The 21,088-nt window shown below is 38.1% G+C and overlaps 1 protein-coding gene across 1 annotated transcript in view; it reads right to left on the reverse strand.

The window, feature by feature from the left end:
- Positions 1-995: 995 nt before the first annotated feature.
- Positions 996-21,088, reverse strand: part of LOC124371923 (mediator of RNA polymerase II transcription subunit 14-like) — a gene marked incomplete at its 3' end in the record, with an annotated part of 54,890 nt that continues 34,797 nt past the window's right edge. Inside the window, 7 exon segments of the mRNA XM_046830295.1 lie at positions 996-1,130; positions 14,303-14,460; positions 14,463-14,601; positions 14,855-15,063; positions 17,457-17,498; positions 17,501-17,617; positions 18,836-19,079. Coding sequence (XP_046686251.1) covers positions 996-1,130; positions 14,303-14,460; positions 14,463-14,601; positions 14,855-15,063; positions 17,457-17,498; positions 17,501-17,617; positions 18,836-19,079 — 1,044 coding nt within the window.

Below are 21,088 nucleotides of genomic sequence, written 5' to 3' on the forward strand. Positions count from 1 at the left end.
TTACTCTTTTTTATTGCAACATCAACTGCTCTCCTTCTCACCCTGGTCAGGACGCTGATGCACTTCATTAATTTTTCATACGTTCAAACCAGCAGGTGATGAGCTCACAGAAGGTCGCAAATGATCATTGTTTCTGCCGAACTGCAAGCTGAAAGTGATATACTGATGATCGCTACCAGTATAGTCTTCACTTACCCTCCAGTCTACAATATTACGTGCAAATGTATCCATTACTAAAGTAACATTCGGTATTGTCTGCGCATACCCTGGCCTGTGTAAAGTAGATACACTCTCCTCATTGATCACGGCGAGTCCTGTTCTTGCAATCATTTAAAAAATGTATATCTTCCTCTCACATTTGTTACGGGTCAAACCGCATTCCAAAGTTTTCAGATTGAAGTAAGTAGTAGTTCTATATAGTTTTGAGCAAGTTTCACATAAAATAACTTCCCTCTATTAGCAGTTTTAGTTTGTAAGCTATGGGCAATGAAAGCATTTTTTAAACAGGATGAATCATCTTTGAACAAGTTCTGGAATGTCACAAGCTATTGACTGCTATATAATACCTATCTGTAGGAAGCATCGGTAACACCAGTCAGCATCACTCAGTATAGACCATCAGTGAAAGGATTAAACTATGGCTTGTATGGATCTCCGGTTATGTAGAGATATGAGAAAATTAAGCTTGAGAACATCTTGAAAAAAGATGTGTGGAACACATTCTCATTGTTTTAGTTATTGATCTCTCTGTAAGATGTGCAAAAAGGAAGGAAGGTATGGTTTTTCTTTGGCAACAGACTCTAAGATGGCAAGAACATTATCTGTGAGTCTTTATTGGAGCTCCATGTTCAAGAAGAAGCAGAACGTGCTGTTTTCAGAGAGACCCTTATTGAGATTGCCAGTGATAAAATGTTTGCCATTTCTGTCTGTCTAACAAATTCTATTTGAAGGATCAAAGCTAGAATCAAACTAAACTGTACACAGTTTATACTTACAAACAGGAGAATCTTTGAGCGACAGAGTAACACTGCAGCTTGTCCTGCAGGAACTATGGGAGGGGCAGACGGGGGGATCCTGAGACACCACTGGACTGTCCACTTAAGGCCTTGCTGCTGCACTAGACCTGGCACCTGGTTTAACAGTTCAATTATAACATTATATCATTTCACCCGTCATCATCAATAACATATGTCACTTACACTTGTGAACTCTACAGAGTATCTAAATGCATTGGTGTTTCTGTTCTTCCAGACCTGTCATACTGTTGATAGTTCAACTTGGGGAGAATGAGTTGTTTCAAGCCTGGACCAATCAACTTATTTGATATATAACCACGATACCATACGGATAACACAGTTTTCTACATGGGTTGTAACATGTTACTTTTTTAACATACAAAATTAAATTTAAATTTTAATTTATTCACTAGTTACATTGTAAAATTAGAAACAGATATTTTTTTAACATTACGAATAACGACTTGAGTTTTTATAATGATCATCAAAAGGAGCGAAATAATTATTTTACTGACGATGAGTCAGACGCTATCTGGCAGGTCCGTGCCCGCACGGATATCGCTGCTTCCCCTCCGATCACGGCGAGAGGAGAAGGCTTCCCCCACCCCCGCGATCGCGCGAACCTATATAATGACGGCCGATTGAAGACACAGAGAGACAGCCAGTGACCGCGACACCGCCGACGACCGCTGCTCACGACGACTTCGACCCCTTCCCCCGACCCCGCTCGCTGATCGACTTCATCACGACTCGACGACCGCCGCCGATATCCAGCACCAGGTAAGGAACAACGAACCTGTTCCTTACTAAAGTGTTTTATCTCCGCCATCAACAATTCTTCCAAATTTTTTTAATGTGAAACAGAATTTAATATTTTATTTGTCATTTATGAAAATTAATCGATCTGAAATATATTAGTAATGTTTTTATGCTTATAGATTTATTTTGATAAGATAATTGTTTGATTTTAAATACACTCTTAATAATTTATTTGATATTTAAGGGTATCATTAAATTTAAATAGAATATATTTGACCTTCTCAATTTACTGAAACTTTAATTACTTTTTCGACTTGAATTACTTAAGTTATTCTTTTCTTCAATCTAACTTATATTTTGAATTCCAATTACTCAGATTATTTTTTTGTCATTTCGACTAAATTTTAAATATTGTGTTAAAATTTTCCTTTCTAAATTTTTCAGATCTCGCATTTCTTTTCCTGGCGATCGATCTGACACCTCATCCCGAGTTTCCTTTACGAACTTTCCTACCAATTATCTCCTACCACCCGGAAAAAATTATAACAGTCGGGACTCGCCTTACCACTGCTTTCTTTCCGGCGATAGTACTGGCATCCTATACCCACGACTTCCTTTTATAAATACTTTCTTCCCACCGACCCCGTCCTCATAAACTAAATCTTATGTTCAATCGATGTAAATTTTTATATTAGGTGTAAAGTTTTCTCGACCATCATTCTGTTGTCTGATTATTATCACATTTCTTGGCGAATCTCTAATCTACTCGGAAATATTTTTCTTTCTTATTGAAGTTCAATCTAATTTTCACTTTATTAATTATTTATATTTTTGTAAGTGATTATCTTTATTTTTTCTCCTTTATCTATTTCGGGACTCGCAACCCTTTCTTTTTATTTTTTGCGAACGTCCTGACACCCTCACCCCGATATCCTCCTTCAAAATATTTATTTAACGATATTTTAGTTTATTTTTCTGGTGAACTGTGCAGATAGGGTGAGTGTTCAATTTTTCTTTCATATTCATAGAGCCCTGATATTTATAGTAATTTAGTTTAGTAGCCTTATCACATGGTTTTAAATCATTTACCTTTATCTTAGCTTGCATATGGTAGGGTAATTCTGCATGGTGTGTTATAAGTGATTATTTTGTTTTTATTTTCCAAAATTATATGCCTGAAAAGTAAACTTGATATTTTATTTTGGAGCTATACACTTGCCTACAGAATAAATAAAGCTTAGTCTATTTTTATATTATAAACTCATCTAGCTTTTGCATCCCGTAGAAATATTTTCTGTTAATGGTTAGTGCTTGCTTTATGTATATAGTAGTTGCACTGTGATATTGGTGCATGGCTAATCTTTAATTTATAAGATTGTATATTTGCTATTGGTGTTATTTGAATATTGCTTTTGTTAGTCGCCATTGCTATTCATATTTTGCTTTGATTTTGTATTTTGCTTCTACTAACCATAATTATTTAACCGATTAATTATTCCAACCCCGGGCTCTTACAATAATTACTGTATACGACCCCCCGACCAAGTTATCAGTGGAGACTACTCAGCTTACTTGTAAATTCCTCACTGACCGACGTATTAATAAACAATACAGTCGTTTTCGAAAATCGAACTCGCTTGAACAATAACTTTCCTAGAACAAGAAATTTTGATTTTTCTGAGCAAGATTATTTTTTTAATTTTTTTTACTTCTTCAAAATTTTATTGGAGTTGACGTGATGAAGTAAGCCCAACGTTATTTTGGAAGTATCAATTTCTTCCGCAGGGCCCTCTGATTCGACTCCAAACAATAAATAACAGTTATTTTAAATTCTCGAACCCTGGAAATTTCTAACCCAGCTCGACTGGCTATCTGGCAAGTTGCGAATATTTTCACTTGCCCCGAAAATAACATCGCAAAGTGGCGCCCGAACAACTGGGACTGTAATATACGTTAATTTACGAACTTTACGATTTACTTTACGCTTTTTTGTGAATATACTTTACAATTTACGACAAAAAATTGTTAAAGTTTTACAATAACTTTTTTGTTTAAGAAAATTTGAAACATACAATAATGATGTACTTATTGAACCTCTTTCTCCGCCCTTATCAAATATTATTCTTTATGTATGTAAACGGAAATGATGGACAAGGGGACGCAAACAAACGAAAAACAACCACAACCACTACGACTTCAACTCGTATTACGACATCACAGGCTTCTTCTGGTGGTACAGTGCCAAAAATGAGTCCTCCTACAGTCGTAACATCAGTCGCACCGATTACTACCACTACTACTGCTACTATTACCACCACCACTACTACTAGTACTACTGCTACTACAATGGGCCTACCGATCCCTCCTACAACTATTCCCAATCCCCAAATTATGCTTCCTTCCCCTTCGGAGAATGATCCTCGTGTGGGCTGGATTTATAAATTACAAAAGAACGACCTTCAGGAAGAGTTGAGAAAATTTAATCTGAATCCGGATGGTAATGTGGCTGAACTACGAAAGCGACTTGTGACTTTTCTTAGGTCTGGAAATACACCTCCTGAACCTCTTCCACTAAGAACAGAATTATTATCATACGAACAAAACCTCGCGACCAATGTAGTGTCCTCAGCATTAGGACTGATTAGTGCCTCTCATGTTGATGGTCATATACAACATGAGGAAGTTAGCATTCGAGAAATGTTAAACCTCCCTCCTACAGCTAGTTTTAGATTAGTACAGGAACGATTAGCCCTTTTAATGCACGAAAAATCTGTAAATGCCGTAGCCCCAACAAAACACACAAGACATAACAACACCTCACCCGTTGAGAATGCCGACAGCAAGATCCCTCACAGGTGATGAGCCTTGTGACCCGAATTTTGGATTGGACAGTGGCGCTAACATGGCAAGCAGGCCTACATCTGAACTTAGACATCCGGATATCTCTCATATCTGCAATCAAGTTCGGAAATGGAATTTGAGATTCGATGGGGATGGAGACCCAGTCTCTTTCATTGAGCGTCTCAATGAACTTGCCGAATCTTATGAAATACCTCACTCCCGATCGGCTACTAAAGGCATTACCGGAACTTTTTAAGGGAAACGCTCTTTTCTGGTACCGAAATAATAAGTCATTTTGGACAAACTATGACGACTTTATAATCAGCTTCGAAGAGCAGTATCTTCCTCCAGATTACCGACGTAACTTGGACGAGGAAATAACTCGAAGAACTCAGGGCGAGAATGAGCCAATGCGAAAATTTATTGTAGCCCTTACGACTCTAATTCGACGACGTGGTGGCTTCTCTGTAAAACCAAACACTGAACCGATTATATTCAAACATGAGACCTGAATACAAATTAACGATCAGAAGGGAGAGTTTTCACTCGATTAGTGAACTAATTCATCTTGCCGAGGGATATGAAAGTTATTTGCGAGAGAAGAATAGTTATCGACCTCCTCCAAATCCGGCTCAATCCATGGTACCTGAGACGGCATACGACTCAAAACGTAGAGTTTTTAAGTCATACCCAGTACAGATGATAGATAAGCCAGAACTGTATCACGATAAACCCAAATCTTTTCCCGATAAGCGAAGGTTCGAGCCCTCTACAACTATCCCGACTAACACTACTCAGCCAAGGCATCTTACTACAGATACAACGACTGCCATTCCTATTTGTTGGAATTGCGAAACTAAAGGGCATAAAATATCACCAGTGTCCTTTCCCTAAAACCATTCGCTGTTTTAACTGTAAGAAAGTAGGAATCCGAACCGTCCAGTGTCCTTGCAGGCAGGGAAACATTTCCGGAGCCCGGAGCGTCAGAGGTGTCCCGGGACTCTGGGGGCAACAAATCACCTCAATCGAATGGCCCAAATGGCTCAACCAAATAAAAGAATTTAACAAAAGCAGCTGTGCAGAAGTTAAATCGAACGATCCTAGACCATTTGTATCCATTAAGATTCAAGAAACTACCTTTTGTGCACTGCTTGATACGGGATCAATGGTGACTATTATAGGGGAAAGAGTAGCTCATCATCTATTACAGTTAGGCGTTAGGCCTAAGAACGTAAATGTTAATGTTAATATGGCCGATAGCACAAATAGCCAGATATCTCAGGCCTTCGAATTTAACTGCGAAATAGCCGATATTAGAACTAAGGTACGCGCCCTGTTTCCTACCAGGCCTAACTACGCCGATGATTTTGGGTATGGACGTCATAACGCCTTTAAAACTGATCGATATCACTTCTCATGAAAGTACTGCAGAAACAGTGACTAGATGCGATAATTCAAAGACTATTCATACTGATGCCGTTATGACACTAACAGAAGTAGAAAGTAAAAAACTGAAAGAATTCCTTGATTATCAGTTGAATTTGTTTGATGGTTTTATTGGTCGCACGACATTAGTGGAACATAAAATTCGCCTTAAAACTGATACACCCATTAAACAGAGGTATTATTATCGCAACCCGGCAATGCAGGCGATCATTAACAAAGAAGTTGACAAGATGCTGGAATCAGGCATCATTGAACCATCATCTAGTCCTTGGAGCTCTCCACTAGTGCTGGTTAAGAAATCGAATGGAAAAGTAAGGTGTTGCATCGACTTAAGGCGAGTTAATGCGGTCAGTGAGAAGGATGCATATCCCCTTCCCCAAATAAGTGCGATACTCGACAAACTGAGAAATGCTTGCTATATATCCACGATCGACTTAAAAGATGGCTATTGGCAGGTACCTCTTGAAGTTAACAGTAGACCAATTACGGCTTTCACTGTTCCCCAGGCAGAGGGTTGTTCCAATTCAAGGTCATGCCATTTGGCTTACACTCTGCTCCGGCTACCTTTCAGAGATTGCTAGACCAAGTGATAGGACCTGAGTTTGAGCCCCACGCTTTTGCCTATTTAGACGATTTGGTGCTGGTATCCCGAACTTTCGAAGAACATTTAAAACTTCTCAAAGAAGTGTTCGAACGCCTTAGAAATGCAGGATTATTACCCAATATGGAAAAATGTAACTTTTTGTAAAAAGGAGTTGAAATACCTTGGCCACGTAATAAACGAGAAAGGAATCCAGACGGATCCAGAAAAGGTTAAATCAATTGTAGATTTTCCAGCACCTAAAACTGTAAAACAAGTACGGAGTTTCTTGGGACTTGCGTCTTGGTACAGACGATTTATCGAAAACTTTGCAAACATATCTATGCCATTGACGAAACTCTTAAGAAAGGGGAATAGATGGGAATGGACGGATTCTCAAGAACGAGCATTCAATTCCCTTAAAGCAAAACTTTCTACCGCACCGGTCTTAGCCTGCCCTGACTTCAAGGAAACTTTTACGGTCCACGTGGATGCCTCCAATGAAGGTTTAGGGGCTTCGCTTACCCAAACTATTGGCAAGCGGGAGAAGGTTATTGCATATGCGAGTCGACTTTTACACGAGAATGAAAAGAAATTTTCCGTAACCGAGAAAGAATGCCTAGCTCTGGTATGGGCCGTTCAAAAATTTCGTCCGTACCTCGAAGGGTACAAGTTTATTGCGATAACTGACCATCAAGCTTTAAAGTGGTTGATGAGTTTGGAGAAACCATCTGGAAGACTTGCTCGCTGGATGCTGGAACTACAGCAACATGACTTCGAAGTCCAATACCGCAAGGGAGTCCTGAACCGAGTAGCAGACGCACTCTCCCGGTATCCGATCGACACGTCAAGCTGTGATCCTCTAGTCGGTTCAACCGTTGGTTGTAGCACCGCCAACGACAGTTCGAATAACTCTCGGAGGCAACTATCGCTCAAAACCAAGGAACCAAGGCTAGAAAAAGCTTCAGACGAACTTATGCCCGATTGGCACTCGAAAAATGCTTCGGAAGGTATCTGCAAGTCCGGATAAATATGCAGATTACACCATTCGAGGAAATAAACTATACCGAAAAATCGATAAATCATCTACCGACCCAAAAACAAATTGGAAACTTTGCGTACAAGATTCTCTAAAATCCGATGTACTGAGAGAAAATCATGACAGCACAACAGCTGGCCATTTAGGTGTAAACAAAACGATCCAGAAAATAAGCGCCAGATACTTTTGGCCTGGATGGCGAAACGATATTCGAAAATATGTAAAAAATTGCGACACTTGCCAGAGATACAAGGTGGAACAATGTAAACCGGTGGGGAAAATGCATTTCAGACGCCCCCAAGGACCTTGGTTCACAGTAACCAGCGATCTGATGGGACCTTTACCTCGATCTCGTAAAGGAAACAGATTTATCCTGGTGTTCCAAGATACCTTTACCAAATGGGTAGAAATTGTGGCATTACCATCAGCAACTGCTAAGAAGGTGGCAGAAAAGTTCGAAGACCTTATATTGATGCGATATGGTGCTCCAGAAGTAGTACTGACAGATAACGGAACGCAGTACCTCTCGAAAATCTTCCAAAAACTTACAAGTGATTGGGGAATAATTCACGAAACAACCGCACCTTATAGTCCGCAGAGTAATCCAACAGAGCGAACGAACCGTGTATTGAAAACTATGATTTCTCAGTACGTGCGAAATGATCATCGTAGTTGGGATCAACATTTAAATGAATTTAGATTTGCGTTAAATACATGTTGTAGCGAATCAACAAAATTTACTCCGGCCATGCTCAATTTTGGCAGAGAACTTAAAACTCCAAACTGTATCTACGGCCAAGTATTAGAGAATGCCACTCAAGGTGCTGTTAAACCTAGCGAAATCGATATACATGAATCACGAATGAACTTCATGTTAAAATTAAGGGAAAAATGTAAGCTAAATATGGAAAAAGCACACACTCGCCAAGCTCATTACTATAACCTCAGAAGAAGAGATAACAGTTTTGTAATAGGCCAACAAGTTTTGAGGCGCAGCCATACACTTTCCTCAGCGGCTGAGAATATCGCAGGAAAATTGGCACCAAAGTTTTGAAGGACCATTCATCTTACATAGAAAGATAGGATGGAATATATTCGAACTTCGAGATCTCCATGGAAAGAACGTAGGCCGAGCCCATGCGAAGGATCTGAAGACATACTCTTCCTTGGAGGCACACTAGATCCTTGTGTTGCCCCGTAGTGTGCCCACAGTTTCCCTCCCACTAACCTATTTTTCCTGCATGACTGCTTGGCTGCACGATGCTTTTTTTTAACAGATTTGAAGATGAGACCCACTATTCTGGTGGCAGAAGTTCTGATGGAGTGTCTGAAGCCCGGTGGAAGGCTCAATGACACTGTCATCGAGGGGTATCTCCGCCTCATAGAGAGACGAAACCAAGAGGGCGTGCATGGGTTCTTGACCGTCCTAGCCCTAGATACTTTCCTATATGAAGGACCTCGAGGATGGTCTTTTTATTAGGGCAGCTAGGAGGTTTAAGAAAGTCAACCCGTTCGACACCGAACTAATATTAATTCCCCTACACATTCCGACCGGTATCGGACATTGGGTCCTTATAGCCGTCCACCCCCACGTCAAACGGATATCAACGTTCGATTCGTTGGGTGGCACTCACATACCCGCGATGGAAAGAGTACTCCACGACCTAGGGAGATACGCCCAATCCCACGATTTAGGGTGGTCCCCACAAGCATGGCTTCTTCACGACACGTCTCGCACTTGCCCTAGGCAGCAAAACAACGTGGACTGCGGGGTGTTTCTCACGTGGTTTGCGGAGCGACTCTCCCGAGGGCAAACAATTGAACCAAGACAACTCAACACACTGGTGTGGCGAGTCCACATGGAGGAAGCGTTGAGAACGAGCCGGTTGGGTGCATTCGACGGACACCTCGCCGAGTGTCAGGAACTCCTCGATCCTAATTTCCTCAACGCCGAAGCTTGGAATCTCCTGGAGTGCGGCGTGGAAGACGACACACGTCGTCCCAGTACGGAAGTGCCCTCCAGGTTGGAGCTGGAGTATGACGCCTTTATGGCAGAACTCAACGAGGCTTGCGACGAGTACACCGAGGAAGTCCCCGCCAACACGACATCCGGTATCTCCGTCGACGACCGGAACCTCAGCCTACTAATTTTCGACGACGAGAACTGGTTAGACGTCTTGTGGGAGGAGCTACAACAGGAACTCCGTGCCTCGTCCGCTGATCCTCCTCATCTCGTTCCCGACTCTCCTGTAACGACTACCAACACACCGACCGAAACTCTATCGAATATTGATCCAATTGCGAAATCTCCGACCTCCTATCCCGACAAAATCCCGAACCCAGCTCCCAACGACCCGATCGAATGTTCATCTTGCCCCTCCCCGTGCCTATCCCTCATCGCGGACGAGGTCTGGCTTCAGGACCAACTAGGAGAGAACCAGTCGAGCTCGCAAGTATCCGGCCACTCAGCGACCTCTGGAATTGATCCAACCCCATCCTCTTCAAACCCTACTCCCACCACTTCCACGTCAAACCTCCCTCCTACTACTTCCTGTCCAAACCCCTCGACACCCTCGAACGATGCATCACACGGTCCCGAACCTCGTCCACGCCTGAAGCGGAAGAGAGAACGGAAGAAGACTATTATATTTCCAGGGGGCGCTAGGATAAAAATTCCAAAGCGATTTCTGCGGATGTAAGCTCGCGAAAAACATGAAAGCGAAATTTTTTGCGCCAAGAATTACTAGTATTCCTACAACAAATCACCTTTCTATCCCAAATTATTCCTTGTAAGACTGCCACTCCCCTATACCCGGCGTGTCTAATATCCTTCCCTTAGAGATTTAAATTTTCGAGATCGGTTTTTGTTTATTTTTTTATTAGTGAAGCGATATTTGATTTTGTTTTATAATAATTATATGTATTGTGAAAGACTGTGTCCGTAATATATTTTAGTGTAAATTTTAGTTTTGCTACATATTTTTTTTTGCTTATGCAGATTGCAATTTGTTTTTAGTTATATTTTCTTACCAGAATATGTTATCATTTTATTTTATTTGTTGATTAAAACATTTTATGTTGTGCGAAAAGAGTATTACTTTTGTTTAATTTCATTTCAGAAACTTTCAAAACGAGTACAAGAGGAGATTAAACTACGGTAACCTTTTTTGTTTATCTATATACAAATACCACATTTAACATTTTTTTCATCTTTTTTTGTTTCCCGAAGTACAGATGGGGTGTAACATGTTACTTTTTTAACATACAAAATTAAATTTAAATTTTAATTTATTCATTAGTTACATTGTAAAATTAGAACAGATATTTTTTTAACATTACGAATAACGACTTGAGTTTTTATAATGATCATCAAAAGGAGCGAAATAATTATTTTACTGACGATGAGTCAGACGCTATCTGGCAGGTCCGTGCCCGCACGGATATCGCTGCTTCCCCTCCGATCACGGCGAGAGGAGAAGGCTTCCCCCACCCCCGCGATCGCGCGAACCTATATAATGACGGCCGATTGAAGACACAGAGAGACAGCCAGTGACCGCGACAACCGCCGACGACCGCTGCTCACGACGACTTCGACCCCTTCCCCCGACCCCGCTCGCTGATCGACTTCATCGCGACTCGACGACCGCCGCCGATATCCAGCACCAGGTAAGGAACAACGAACCTGTTCCTTACTAAAGTGTTTTATCTCCGCCATCAACAATTCTTCCAAATTTTTTTAATGTGAAACAGAATTTAATATTTTATTTGTCATTTATGAAAATTAATCGATCTGAAATATATTAGTAATGTTTTATGCTTATAGATTTATTTTGATAAGATAATTGTTTGATTTTAAATACACTCTTAATAATTTATTTGATATTTAAGGGTATCATTAAATTTAAATAGAATATATTTGACCTTCTCAATTTACTGAAACTTTAATTACTTTTTCGACTTGAATTACTTAAGTTATTCTTTTCTTCAATCTAACTTATATTTTGAATTCCAATTACTCAGATTATTTTTTTGTCATTTCGACTAAATTTTAAATATTGTGTTAAAATTTTCCTTTCTAAATTTTTCAGATCTCGCATTTCTTTTCCTGGCGATCGATCTGACACCTCATCCCGAGTTTCCTTTACGAACTTTCCTACCAATTATCTCCTACCCGGAAAAAATTATAACAGTCGGGACTCGCCTTACCACTGCTTTCTTTCCGGCGATAGTACTGGCATCCTATACCCACGACTTCCTTTTATAAATACTTTCTTCCCACCGACCCCGTCCTCATAAACTAAATCTTATGTTCAATCGATGTAAATTTTTATATTAGGTGTAAAGTTTTCTCGACCATCATTCTGTTGTCTGATTATTATCACATTTCTTGGCGAATCTCTAATCTACTCGGAAATATTTTTCTTTCTTATTGAAGTTCAATCTAATTTTCACTTTATTAATTATTTATATTTTTGTAAGTGATTATCTTTATTTTTTCTCCTTTATCTATTTCGGGACTCGCAACCCTTTCTTTTTATTTTTGCGAACGTCCTGACACCCTCACCCCGATATCCTCCTTCAAAATATTTATTTAACGATATTTTAGTTTATTTTTCTGGTGAACTGTGCAGATAGGGTGAGTGTTCAATTTTTCTTTCATATTCATAGAGCCCTGATATTTATAGTAATTTAGTTTAGTAGCCTTATCACATGGTTTAAATCATTTACCTTTATCTTAGCTTGCATATGGTAGGGTAATTCTGCATGGTGTGTGTTATAAGTGATTATTTTGTTTTTATTTTCCAAAATTATATGCCTGAAAAGTAAACTTGATATTTTATTTTGGAGCTATACACTTGCCTACAGAATAAATAAAGCTTAGTCTATTTTTATATTATAAACTCATCTAGCTTTTGCATCCCGTAGAAATATTTTCTGTTAATGGTTAGTGCTTGCTTTATGTATATAGTAGTTGCACTGTGATATTGGTGCATGGCTAATCTTTAATTTATAAGATTGTATATTTGCTATTGGTGTTATTTGAATATTGCTTTTGTTAGTCGCCATTGCTATTCATATTTTGCTTTGATTTTGTATTTTGCTTCTACTAACCATAATTATTTAACCGATTAATTATTCCAACCCCGGGCTCTTACAATAATTACTGTATACGACCCCCCGACCAAGTTATCAGTGGAGACTACTCAGCTTACTTGTAATTCCTCACTGACCGACGTATTAATAAACAATACAGTCGTTTTCGAAAATCGAACTCGCTTGAACAATAACTTTCCTAGAACAAGAAATTTTGATTTTTCTGAGCAAGATTATTTTTTTAATTTTTTTTACTTCTTCAAAATTTTATTGGAGTTGACGTGATGAAGTAAGCCCAACGTTATTTTGGAAGTATCAATTTCTTCCGCAGGGCCCTCTGATTCGACTCCAAACAATAAATAACAGTTATTTTAAATTCTCGAACCCTGGAAATTTCTAACCCAGCTCGACTGGCTATCTGGCAAGTTGCGAATATTTTCACTTGCCCCGAAAATAACATCGCAGGGTTTCTGGTAATGTCTAAATAAATTGAAAAGTGATTGCCAGAAGTATGATAATGACATTGGTTGTGGAAGGCAGTGTAACCATTGGATACGTGTGAATAACAAAGTTTGTGGTCTTAAACTTAAATTTGCCACCAAATTTCATAGAGTAAAATTAGAGACCTCTAGTTTTTGGTATTCTCCTTCTTTGTAAAATATACTCCATACTCCATTTGAGGGGGAGGATAAAAAACTCCTATATATATGTGTGTGTGTGTGTGTGTGTGTGTGTGTGTGTGTGTGTGTCATAATATTTTAAGTTTTTTAAGCTTTTAATCTTCTATGTATTTTACTTTTCTATTTTTTATCTTTTTTCTAGTATCTTTTGTATTTTTGAAAATTTTGGAAATCTTGTTGATTATATTGGAAACTGTAACCTTTGTTCTTTATAGGAAATGAGTTGTAAATGGCAGGCCATTGGAATAAATAAATAAGCAAGTGTACAAGAAAACGTTAACTCTTTGTTCTTGAAAGTGTAAGTGTGTAAATATTCAAACTTCATTTCTCCGATACAGAACTGCTGACATTTTTTTTTTCTTATGCCAGACTACATAATAAAGCATGAGTAAAATATATTCATATACGGTTTACATTGTTCAAATTCCATCTTTTTAGAATTAGATTTTCAGAAAACCTCTTTTAACACAGAACATTTTCAAATACAGTGTCTAAGCATTATAACAAGCCAAATTAATATCTTAATGTGTAGATTTAGTCATGGTATTCTCACTGAATGCATTTTCATTGAATGCTGTTTTAATGAAAAAGAAAAAAATGGTTGAAGATTGAAATATTTTTATTGCATTGGAAAATATTTCAACATGAGAATTATTAGGATTTTGGCTTATAAAATGGGGTTATACAATTAAACTCCTTAGATTTAGATTCTCTGTTTACACCACAGGACTACTTATCTCTACCATTACTATTAAAGATGATTATGATGATCAGTCAACCTACACAGTAACAAATTTTGACTTATAAAACATATTTAACAATTGACAATAATTGTGAATGTACTCACCAACTCAAGCTTCATTATCTGTACAAAGTCCTTGAGCAGATTGAACTGCACACTAAGCATGCGACCGAAGCAACAGAGTGCGTTAGGCTTGAAGGGTGGAGCGCTGACACGCATTTCGAAGAACTTCTCCAGCACTTGTATTTCCTCCGGGACCATGAGTCCTTATGTTCTGGCGCAGTTGTGATCTTGATGTGTAAAGACTGCAGATGCTGGGTGTTGAGCCCTACACGACACTGTAACGTCTCCACTTTGAAGTAAACAACTCCTGGCTCTGTGGTGGTCATCTGCGACAACTGCGGCTGCAATCATATCAACAATGTCAGATAAATTAATAAACACTTTAGAGAGCACATCCTCTCCTGAAAGTTGCATTTGTTTTGCAACTCGAGGTAAAAAAACAAAACAAACCCAATGAAAAAAATGTTTAAAATGAAAACTTTGTATTGGAAATTCTTACAATTTCCAGTGTACATTAACACCCTGCAAATTTATAATACTAATACTTTATCATTCAAACAGACTATAAACAAATGATGACATGCAGATACTGACACATTCTTCAGACTGGATGAAGCGCTGTAGTTGACGCCGCATGTACACACAGCCTAGGAATCGCTCTAGAGGAGCCAGTTCGGGTCCTGGCAGTCCCTGTGGGTGGGAGGAAGGAGAGCACAGCAGATCCAAAGCCTCATGGGTCAGCAATGTTGGAACTGCTCCAGCCCATGATCGCTGGGGAAGAACTCGAGACTGCTGACTCACACCTGCCGATGACAACACTCATGTACTATCAAGATTCAAACTTAGGACAAGCTAGTACTGTAGAAACTAAAAATGTTTAGTAGTAGAGGAATCTTAAGACAACGCAATATTTGTATACCACAATGTAGACTTGCTGATAAGGGGGCCTCATTCAAGTCAGATATACTTCACCAACAATTAGTTGTCTATTTAGTCAAATTTTCCAATATGAATTAACAAATTTTAAAGGATATATTTACAATAACATATTATTGCTTACTCCATTAACAAAAAAAAAAAAAAAAACAATGTGAAATATACCTATTCCAGTATTTTGTATTTTCAGGAAAAAATATCAGCTGTAATAGTGTGAAGCAAATAGTAATGACAAGTAATATTATCTAGTTTTTACTATTAGATGGCAGCAATGACGAAATCAAACCAATAAGTTTATTCTGGACTTTCACTCACTGAAAGAAATTGCGAATGTGTATATGTAATGTATTCAAAATACACAACACAACATACAATTTTTTCTCAAAAACTGTCAAGGGTACGTTGCACCAACTTTTTACTAATGAGGAATACATTACAGATTAAATACATAACTATTGATATAATTTCTAGACTGGATCAAGCGAATAGGGATTCAGAAGAAAGAGCATACATACTGTGCTGTTTCAGGTTCATGGATATTCATACCTTAGACAAACTAATACCTAGGGTACAGAACATCAGCATACTGGATGGCCTGCAAGTAGGCATATATTTCCTTTTATGGAATTAAACTGATTAGAAATATTATTAGTAAGTTCAAGTCTTTGTATCTATCTATGTCCATTTAGATCTGGTAACAAATTATCTCGAAAACCATTTGACAGAGAGTGAAGAGATTTAGCTTCAATGTAGGTCGATTGAAGAGAAAGGAATAGGTGGAAGTTTAGATTTTTTCATTCCACCTCCTATAACCTAAGTCAGAATCAGAATAATTCTTTTCTTATTTGTCAAAAACATAAATAAAAATGTATAACAATGGTAAAAAATATCGCTAAGGTACGTCACGCTTAATTGAAAAAGTCATCTAAATCTAAGTCTTCTACATTTTTACACAATTTTTTATCAAAATTCTTGTAATTTTTTTCAACAAATTGACTGGTATAGTTTAAATGAAATTAGGTAGGACATTATAGAATTTAATCCCTTGGTATTGGAAACTCGCCTGAGTTTGAACTGAAAGTACACTTGCTATTAAAGAAGCCTATGCTTGTTTCTTGTATCATGATTGTGAACTGCAGCTAATTCCTTAAATCTATCTAAATTGCTTCTAATAAACACTAAAACGGATAAAATATACATGGATGGCAATGTTAGTATACCAAGTTTTTATTCCTCTTGGCTAGAAATGTTACTTATAATTCTAATGGCCTAGTTTTGAAAAATAAAGAGCCTTTTAGCAGATAAAGAGTTACCTCAAATATTTTAGGTTGATAAATAAAAATATGAGCAAAATAAACACTTACAATACATTGCAGGAAATATTATTTCTTAAAACTCTTAGCTACTCGGGTTGCAATATAATTGGTATGTGTAGACCATTTATGATTGTCTTGTATATTTATACCCAAGAATTTGGTGGATGTAAGATCTTGCCCATTGCTGCCAATGTTAAAAATTAGATCAATACTCCTATTGGGATTTAAACATAATTTGTTTACTGCACACCAGTTCACTAGTCATATTGTCCAAAAAATCTGATTTTCAATTCTGTTTACTACAAACATAGAGGCCAAGGTCATCAGCAAACATGTAGCCATTAACCCTTTGACTAGTAATCCCAAAACAAATTCGGGAGCGCCCTACGTAATGCCTGCAGTAATTCCGACAGCCGTACGGGAAGAGTTATGGTGCTAAACTGTTTTCACAATAATGTTTTGAGATTAATAATCGCTCACCTGAATATGAATGTGATCTAGTGGAATAAATAAGAAACACTTTGAAGTAGTTTTCGTCTTTCCCACTAGGTCGCAGTTGCTCTTTTATTTATTTCTTTTAAACCCAATTGACAGTATTCAGGCCATATGATGGTATTCAATAATTTGTTCAAAATAATTTTCTCTTTGAGTAGTGAATACAGGTTGTAAACTCACTTCTATGTTATCGGTTGCCCTGATTGTAAACCTTTTGTTATGTTTACCGCGAGTAAATAAACATGGGTGTTTATGTAATGACTGATTACGTAAAATAGCGCGAGAAAGACTTATCAAACACATGGAAATTTTTGTCTAGTACCTGAAGGGTTAATTAATTAGTAGTAGTACAATTTGGAATTGCGTGAAAACATTTTAAGTTGTATAAAAATATAAGAAGGGAAAAATGAGCTTATGCATTTATAAGATACTAATGTGGTGTACCATACCAGTCTTGTGATCTGGACTGTGTAGGGCGGGATGAGGGTGTCCGGGGACTGTCCAGGGCGGGCAGGGGAGGGGCGGGGCATGCCTGGAGATGCTGGCCAGTTGGAAGCTGCCGGAGATGTCATGCTCTGCGACGATGGAAAAGGACTGCCATCAGTGTGACCTGCAAATATTAAGTAAATTGTTTTAAAAATTAATCATACATCAAGAGTTGGAGAACACATTTGATTTGTTTGTCTATTTTTCATAAACTAGTAAACTTCACTGTAATAATTAAGAAAAGAGTTTATCTGCCTAATGAAAGTGACTTATGAAGATTTCACTTCTCTTTTTACCTAAATACCTACCCATCATTTTAAGTGATTTTCCCTACTCAAAGAGGTTACTACAGTATGGTTTGGATGTTGTGCAGCTTCGATGGTATTAGAATTTAAGCCATGCTCTGTGAGTGCAATATCTGGATTTTAAAGATAAGTTAATGGAATAATCATTCAATCTTGTTACTGAGTCTGTCAATATTTTGGTGAAATATAGATATTGTCTTACTTAAAGGAGGCCTTATGTTTTTTCTAGACTTTTCAAGATGCATTGTACTAACTACTTGTCTCCAATTCCTAAAAAAATGTTGTCTAAGGCTCAGTTTCTATTGTTAGTAAGTGCTTGTTGTCTGTTGGAAAGATTATTTTTATTAGCCAAGGATGAACAGGTTTTTGGGCTTCTTCAATATTTTTAATAAACAAAATCATCCTACCTTTAAAATTCTTTTAACTGTTTGGCAGTGATCAGGGGCTCATTATGAACTATGAAAGAATGAATATTATATTGGTTTTGAACTTTTTTCAAATTGATTCTGGAGAAATATTCAATGCATGAATTCAATTCAATGAATGACTCCACTTCAAGTTCGTTTCTTGATTTTGATCTGATGCAGAGAGTCGTATCGTCAGCATACTGAATAATTTTTCCATTCTGGATCACTGAGTTCAATCGGTTGACGTAAATTAAAAAAAGGACTGGCCCTAATATTGACCCCTGTGAGGCACTGTACGGCATTTTAACTTTGCCTGACAAGACATTCGCAATCTGCACGCACTACTCTCTATCTTTCATATAGGATGAGATCCAATTGTGTGGCAATCCCCCAATACCACTTGACTACAGCTGGTGCAACAGTGTCGCATGATGCACACAATCAAAAGCTTTAGAGAGGTTGAGGAATATGTTTAGCACCTGCTCTCACCTCTCTAGACCCTTTGTTTGAAGTTTATTTTTGACAATGGAAGGAATGTGAAAGAAACAGGATCAATAAGCAATAAACAGCTGTATAGAAAGGGGATGGTATGTCTACTGTTGAGTAAAACATTAATACTTATAGACTCACCTGGCTGTCCCATGAAGGAGCTTGCAGGGGAGTGACCAACTGTGATGGCTGGGCCGGGGGAGGAGATAGGCATAGGAGAGGGGACATGAAGAGGATTAGAGGGAGAGTTGGCCAGTAAGCTGGAGCTGGGGGAAGGGTGGGGTAGCATGGAAGGAGAGGGGTTAATGTTAGGTGGTAGTGATGGTGGAGACGCCAGGTTGAATGAGGTAGCTGGGCTGGAGCCAAAGCTCTGGTGTTGTTGAGTCTGAAAAAATTGTTTAAAAATTACAAAATATCAACTTTTTAAACAACAAATATATATTTTAAGAAATGTTTCTGGTAATAATATCAAATGATTCCTCATGGATAACTAAAAAATTTGACTGTGGCACTGCATTCACAAGCTACAAATGAAACTTACAATAACTGTAAGCATAATGAACTAAAGTTTCTCTTCAACCCAACTCAATAGAGAACAGTTTTGAGTTGTAGAGTACATCATACTTCCATTACCTACAAATTTATCAGCCCACCAATTAATACTGGATGTGCTTACAATAATATAAAAGAAAAAAAATAAATTATAACAATGGTAACAAATGATAGTACATTATAGGCCATCTAGGAGTTACAAGTTAATAAATAATGCATTTGCGATTAACAAATAATCATGTTATCAAAATTAAAATTCATGTACTCATCTGTAGAGTAGAAGCCATTTCTTTAAACAATCTAGTAAGTAGATCTTTAGTGATTCATTAAAATAATCTCCTATTCTAAATTTAGCCCATAAGCCAGCTTGGTCACTTAATTGGCCTTCGCCAAGTACAGTATATTGGTATTGGTTTACACCAATATTGGTTGCAATATTATCTAAGCATGCTTGGTTTCTAGTTGGATTTGTATTAATACGGTAAGAAATATAGCTTGTAGTAACTACAAGTTAAAACATTCACTGGTCACAGGTATGTCTTTTAATAATATCAATATTAAAGTCTCATATGAGAACAATGTGTTCACAAGCCTTCATATTTTTTATACATTCAAGGAGCTGTTCAAGATACTGAAGAGGCAATGCAAAATTTGAGTCAGGTGTTCGATAAAAAGTAATGATAGTCGAGTCTAGATTCGGTGATGTGAATAAAGTGAAATAATTGCTTCTACTTGGGTATATTTGAGCAATTGCTTCATTTAAAGTGAATAAAACAGCTAACAAATTCTTAGCCGAGCAATTGCTCGAGTTTTCCTGGAGTGAAGTAATTGCACATAAAATGAAGTGAATAAAACGGTGGTGCTTCATTATTTTGGAGCAATTGCTCGATAAAAATGAAGCAAGCGATAGGGCACGCTTCATTTCTCGACTTAGGCGGTACTGTCAACATGGCCGAGTTCATGTACGTGCGAGTTCGCAAATTTTATGGTGAACGAAGAGAAATTACCCGTTGTAAGGAGAGAAAGTGTGGACTTCTAGCCCATGAGTTTTTGCCCGAAAATGAAGAAACTAGAGGTAAAGCTCTATCACCAAGACAAAAGATGGGAGTTTTTTTGAGGTTTGTTGGTGATCCTGGATTTCAAAGTGGTATTGGCGAAGATATAGGCATACACCGAACAACTGTATGTAAGACAATTGATTCAGTTCCGAATATTATTGTGGAAAGATCGGGTAACTGGATTCACTTTCCTGCAAGGAATAATGAAATTAATGAATCAAAACTGTTGTGGCAAAGACGTTTTCGCCTTCCTACAGTAGTTGAGAGCTCTTGATTGCACACACATCGAGATTAAAGAACCCACAAATGTTGGAGATGAGTACATTAATAGGAAGGGGTTTGCCAGTATCAATGTACAAGCGACTTGTGATGCCCAAGAACGTTTCACAAGTGTTTCAGCTGAATGGCCGGGAAGCGTACATGATGCAAGAATTTGGAGAAGGAGTCCAATTAGAGATGTAATATCAAAATTTGATGGAGCTGCCTGTTTGCTTGGAGACTCGGGTTATGGAGTATCACCATGGCTAGTAACACCTTTTAAGCCAGCTGCAGGAGATGCACAAGTGAACTTCAACATTGCGCATGCGAAGGAGGGGGTAATTATTGAAAGGTGCTTTGGACAACTGAAACAAAGATCGGTGTTCCATCGGTGTCGGATTGAAGCAATTGCTTCAAAATTGAGAAGCAAGCAATACGTATGTAAAGCAATTGCTCAAGAATTTTCCGGTATCTTCTCCATTCATTGAGCAATTGCTTCACGAGTCAAGCACTTGTTTATTCACAC

This window comes from Homalodisca vitripennis, unplaced genomic scaffold (genome assembly GCF_021130785.1).
Source record: "Homalodisca vitripennis isolate AUS2020 unplaced genomic scaffold, UT_GWSS_2.1 ScUCBcl_2275;HRSCAF=6851, whole genome shotgun sequence".
Taxonomy (NCBI): Eukaryota; Metazoa; Arthropoda; class Insecta; order Hemiptera; family Cicadellidae; genus Homalodisca; species Homalodisca vitripennis.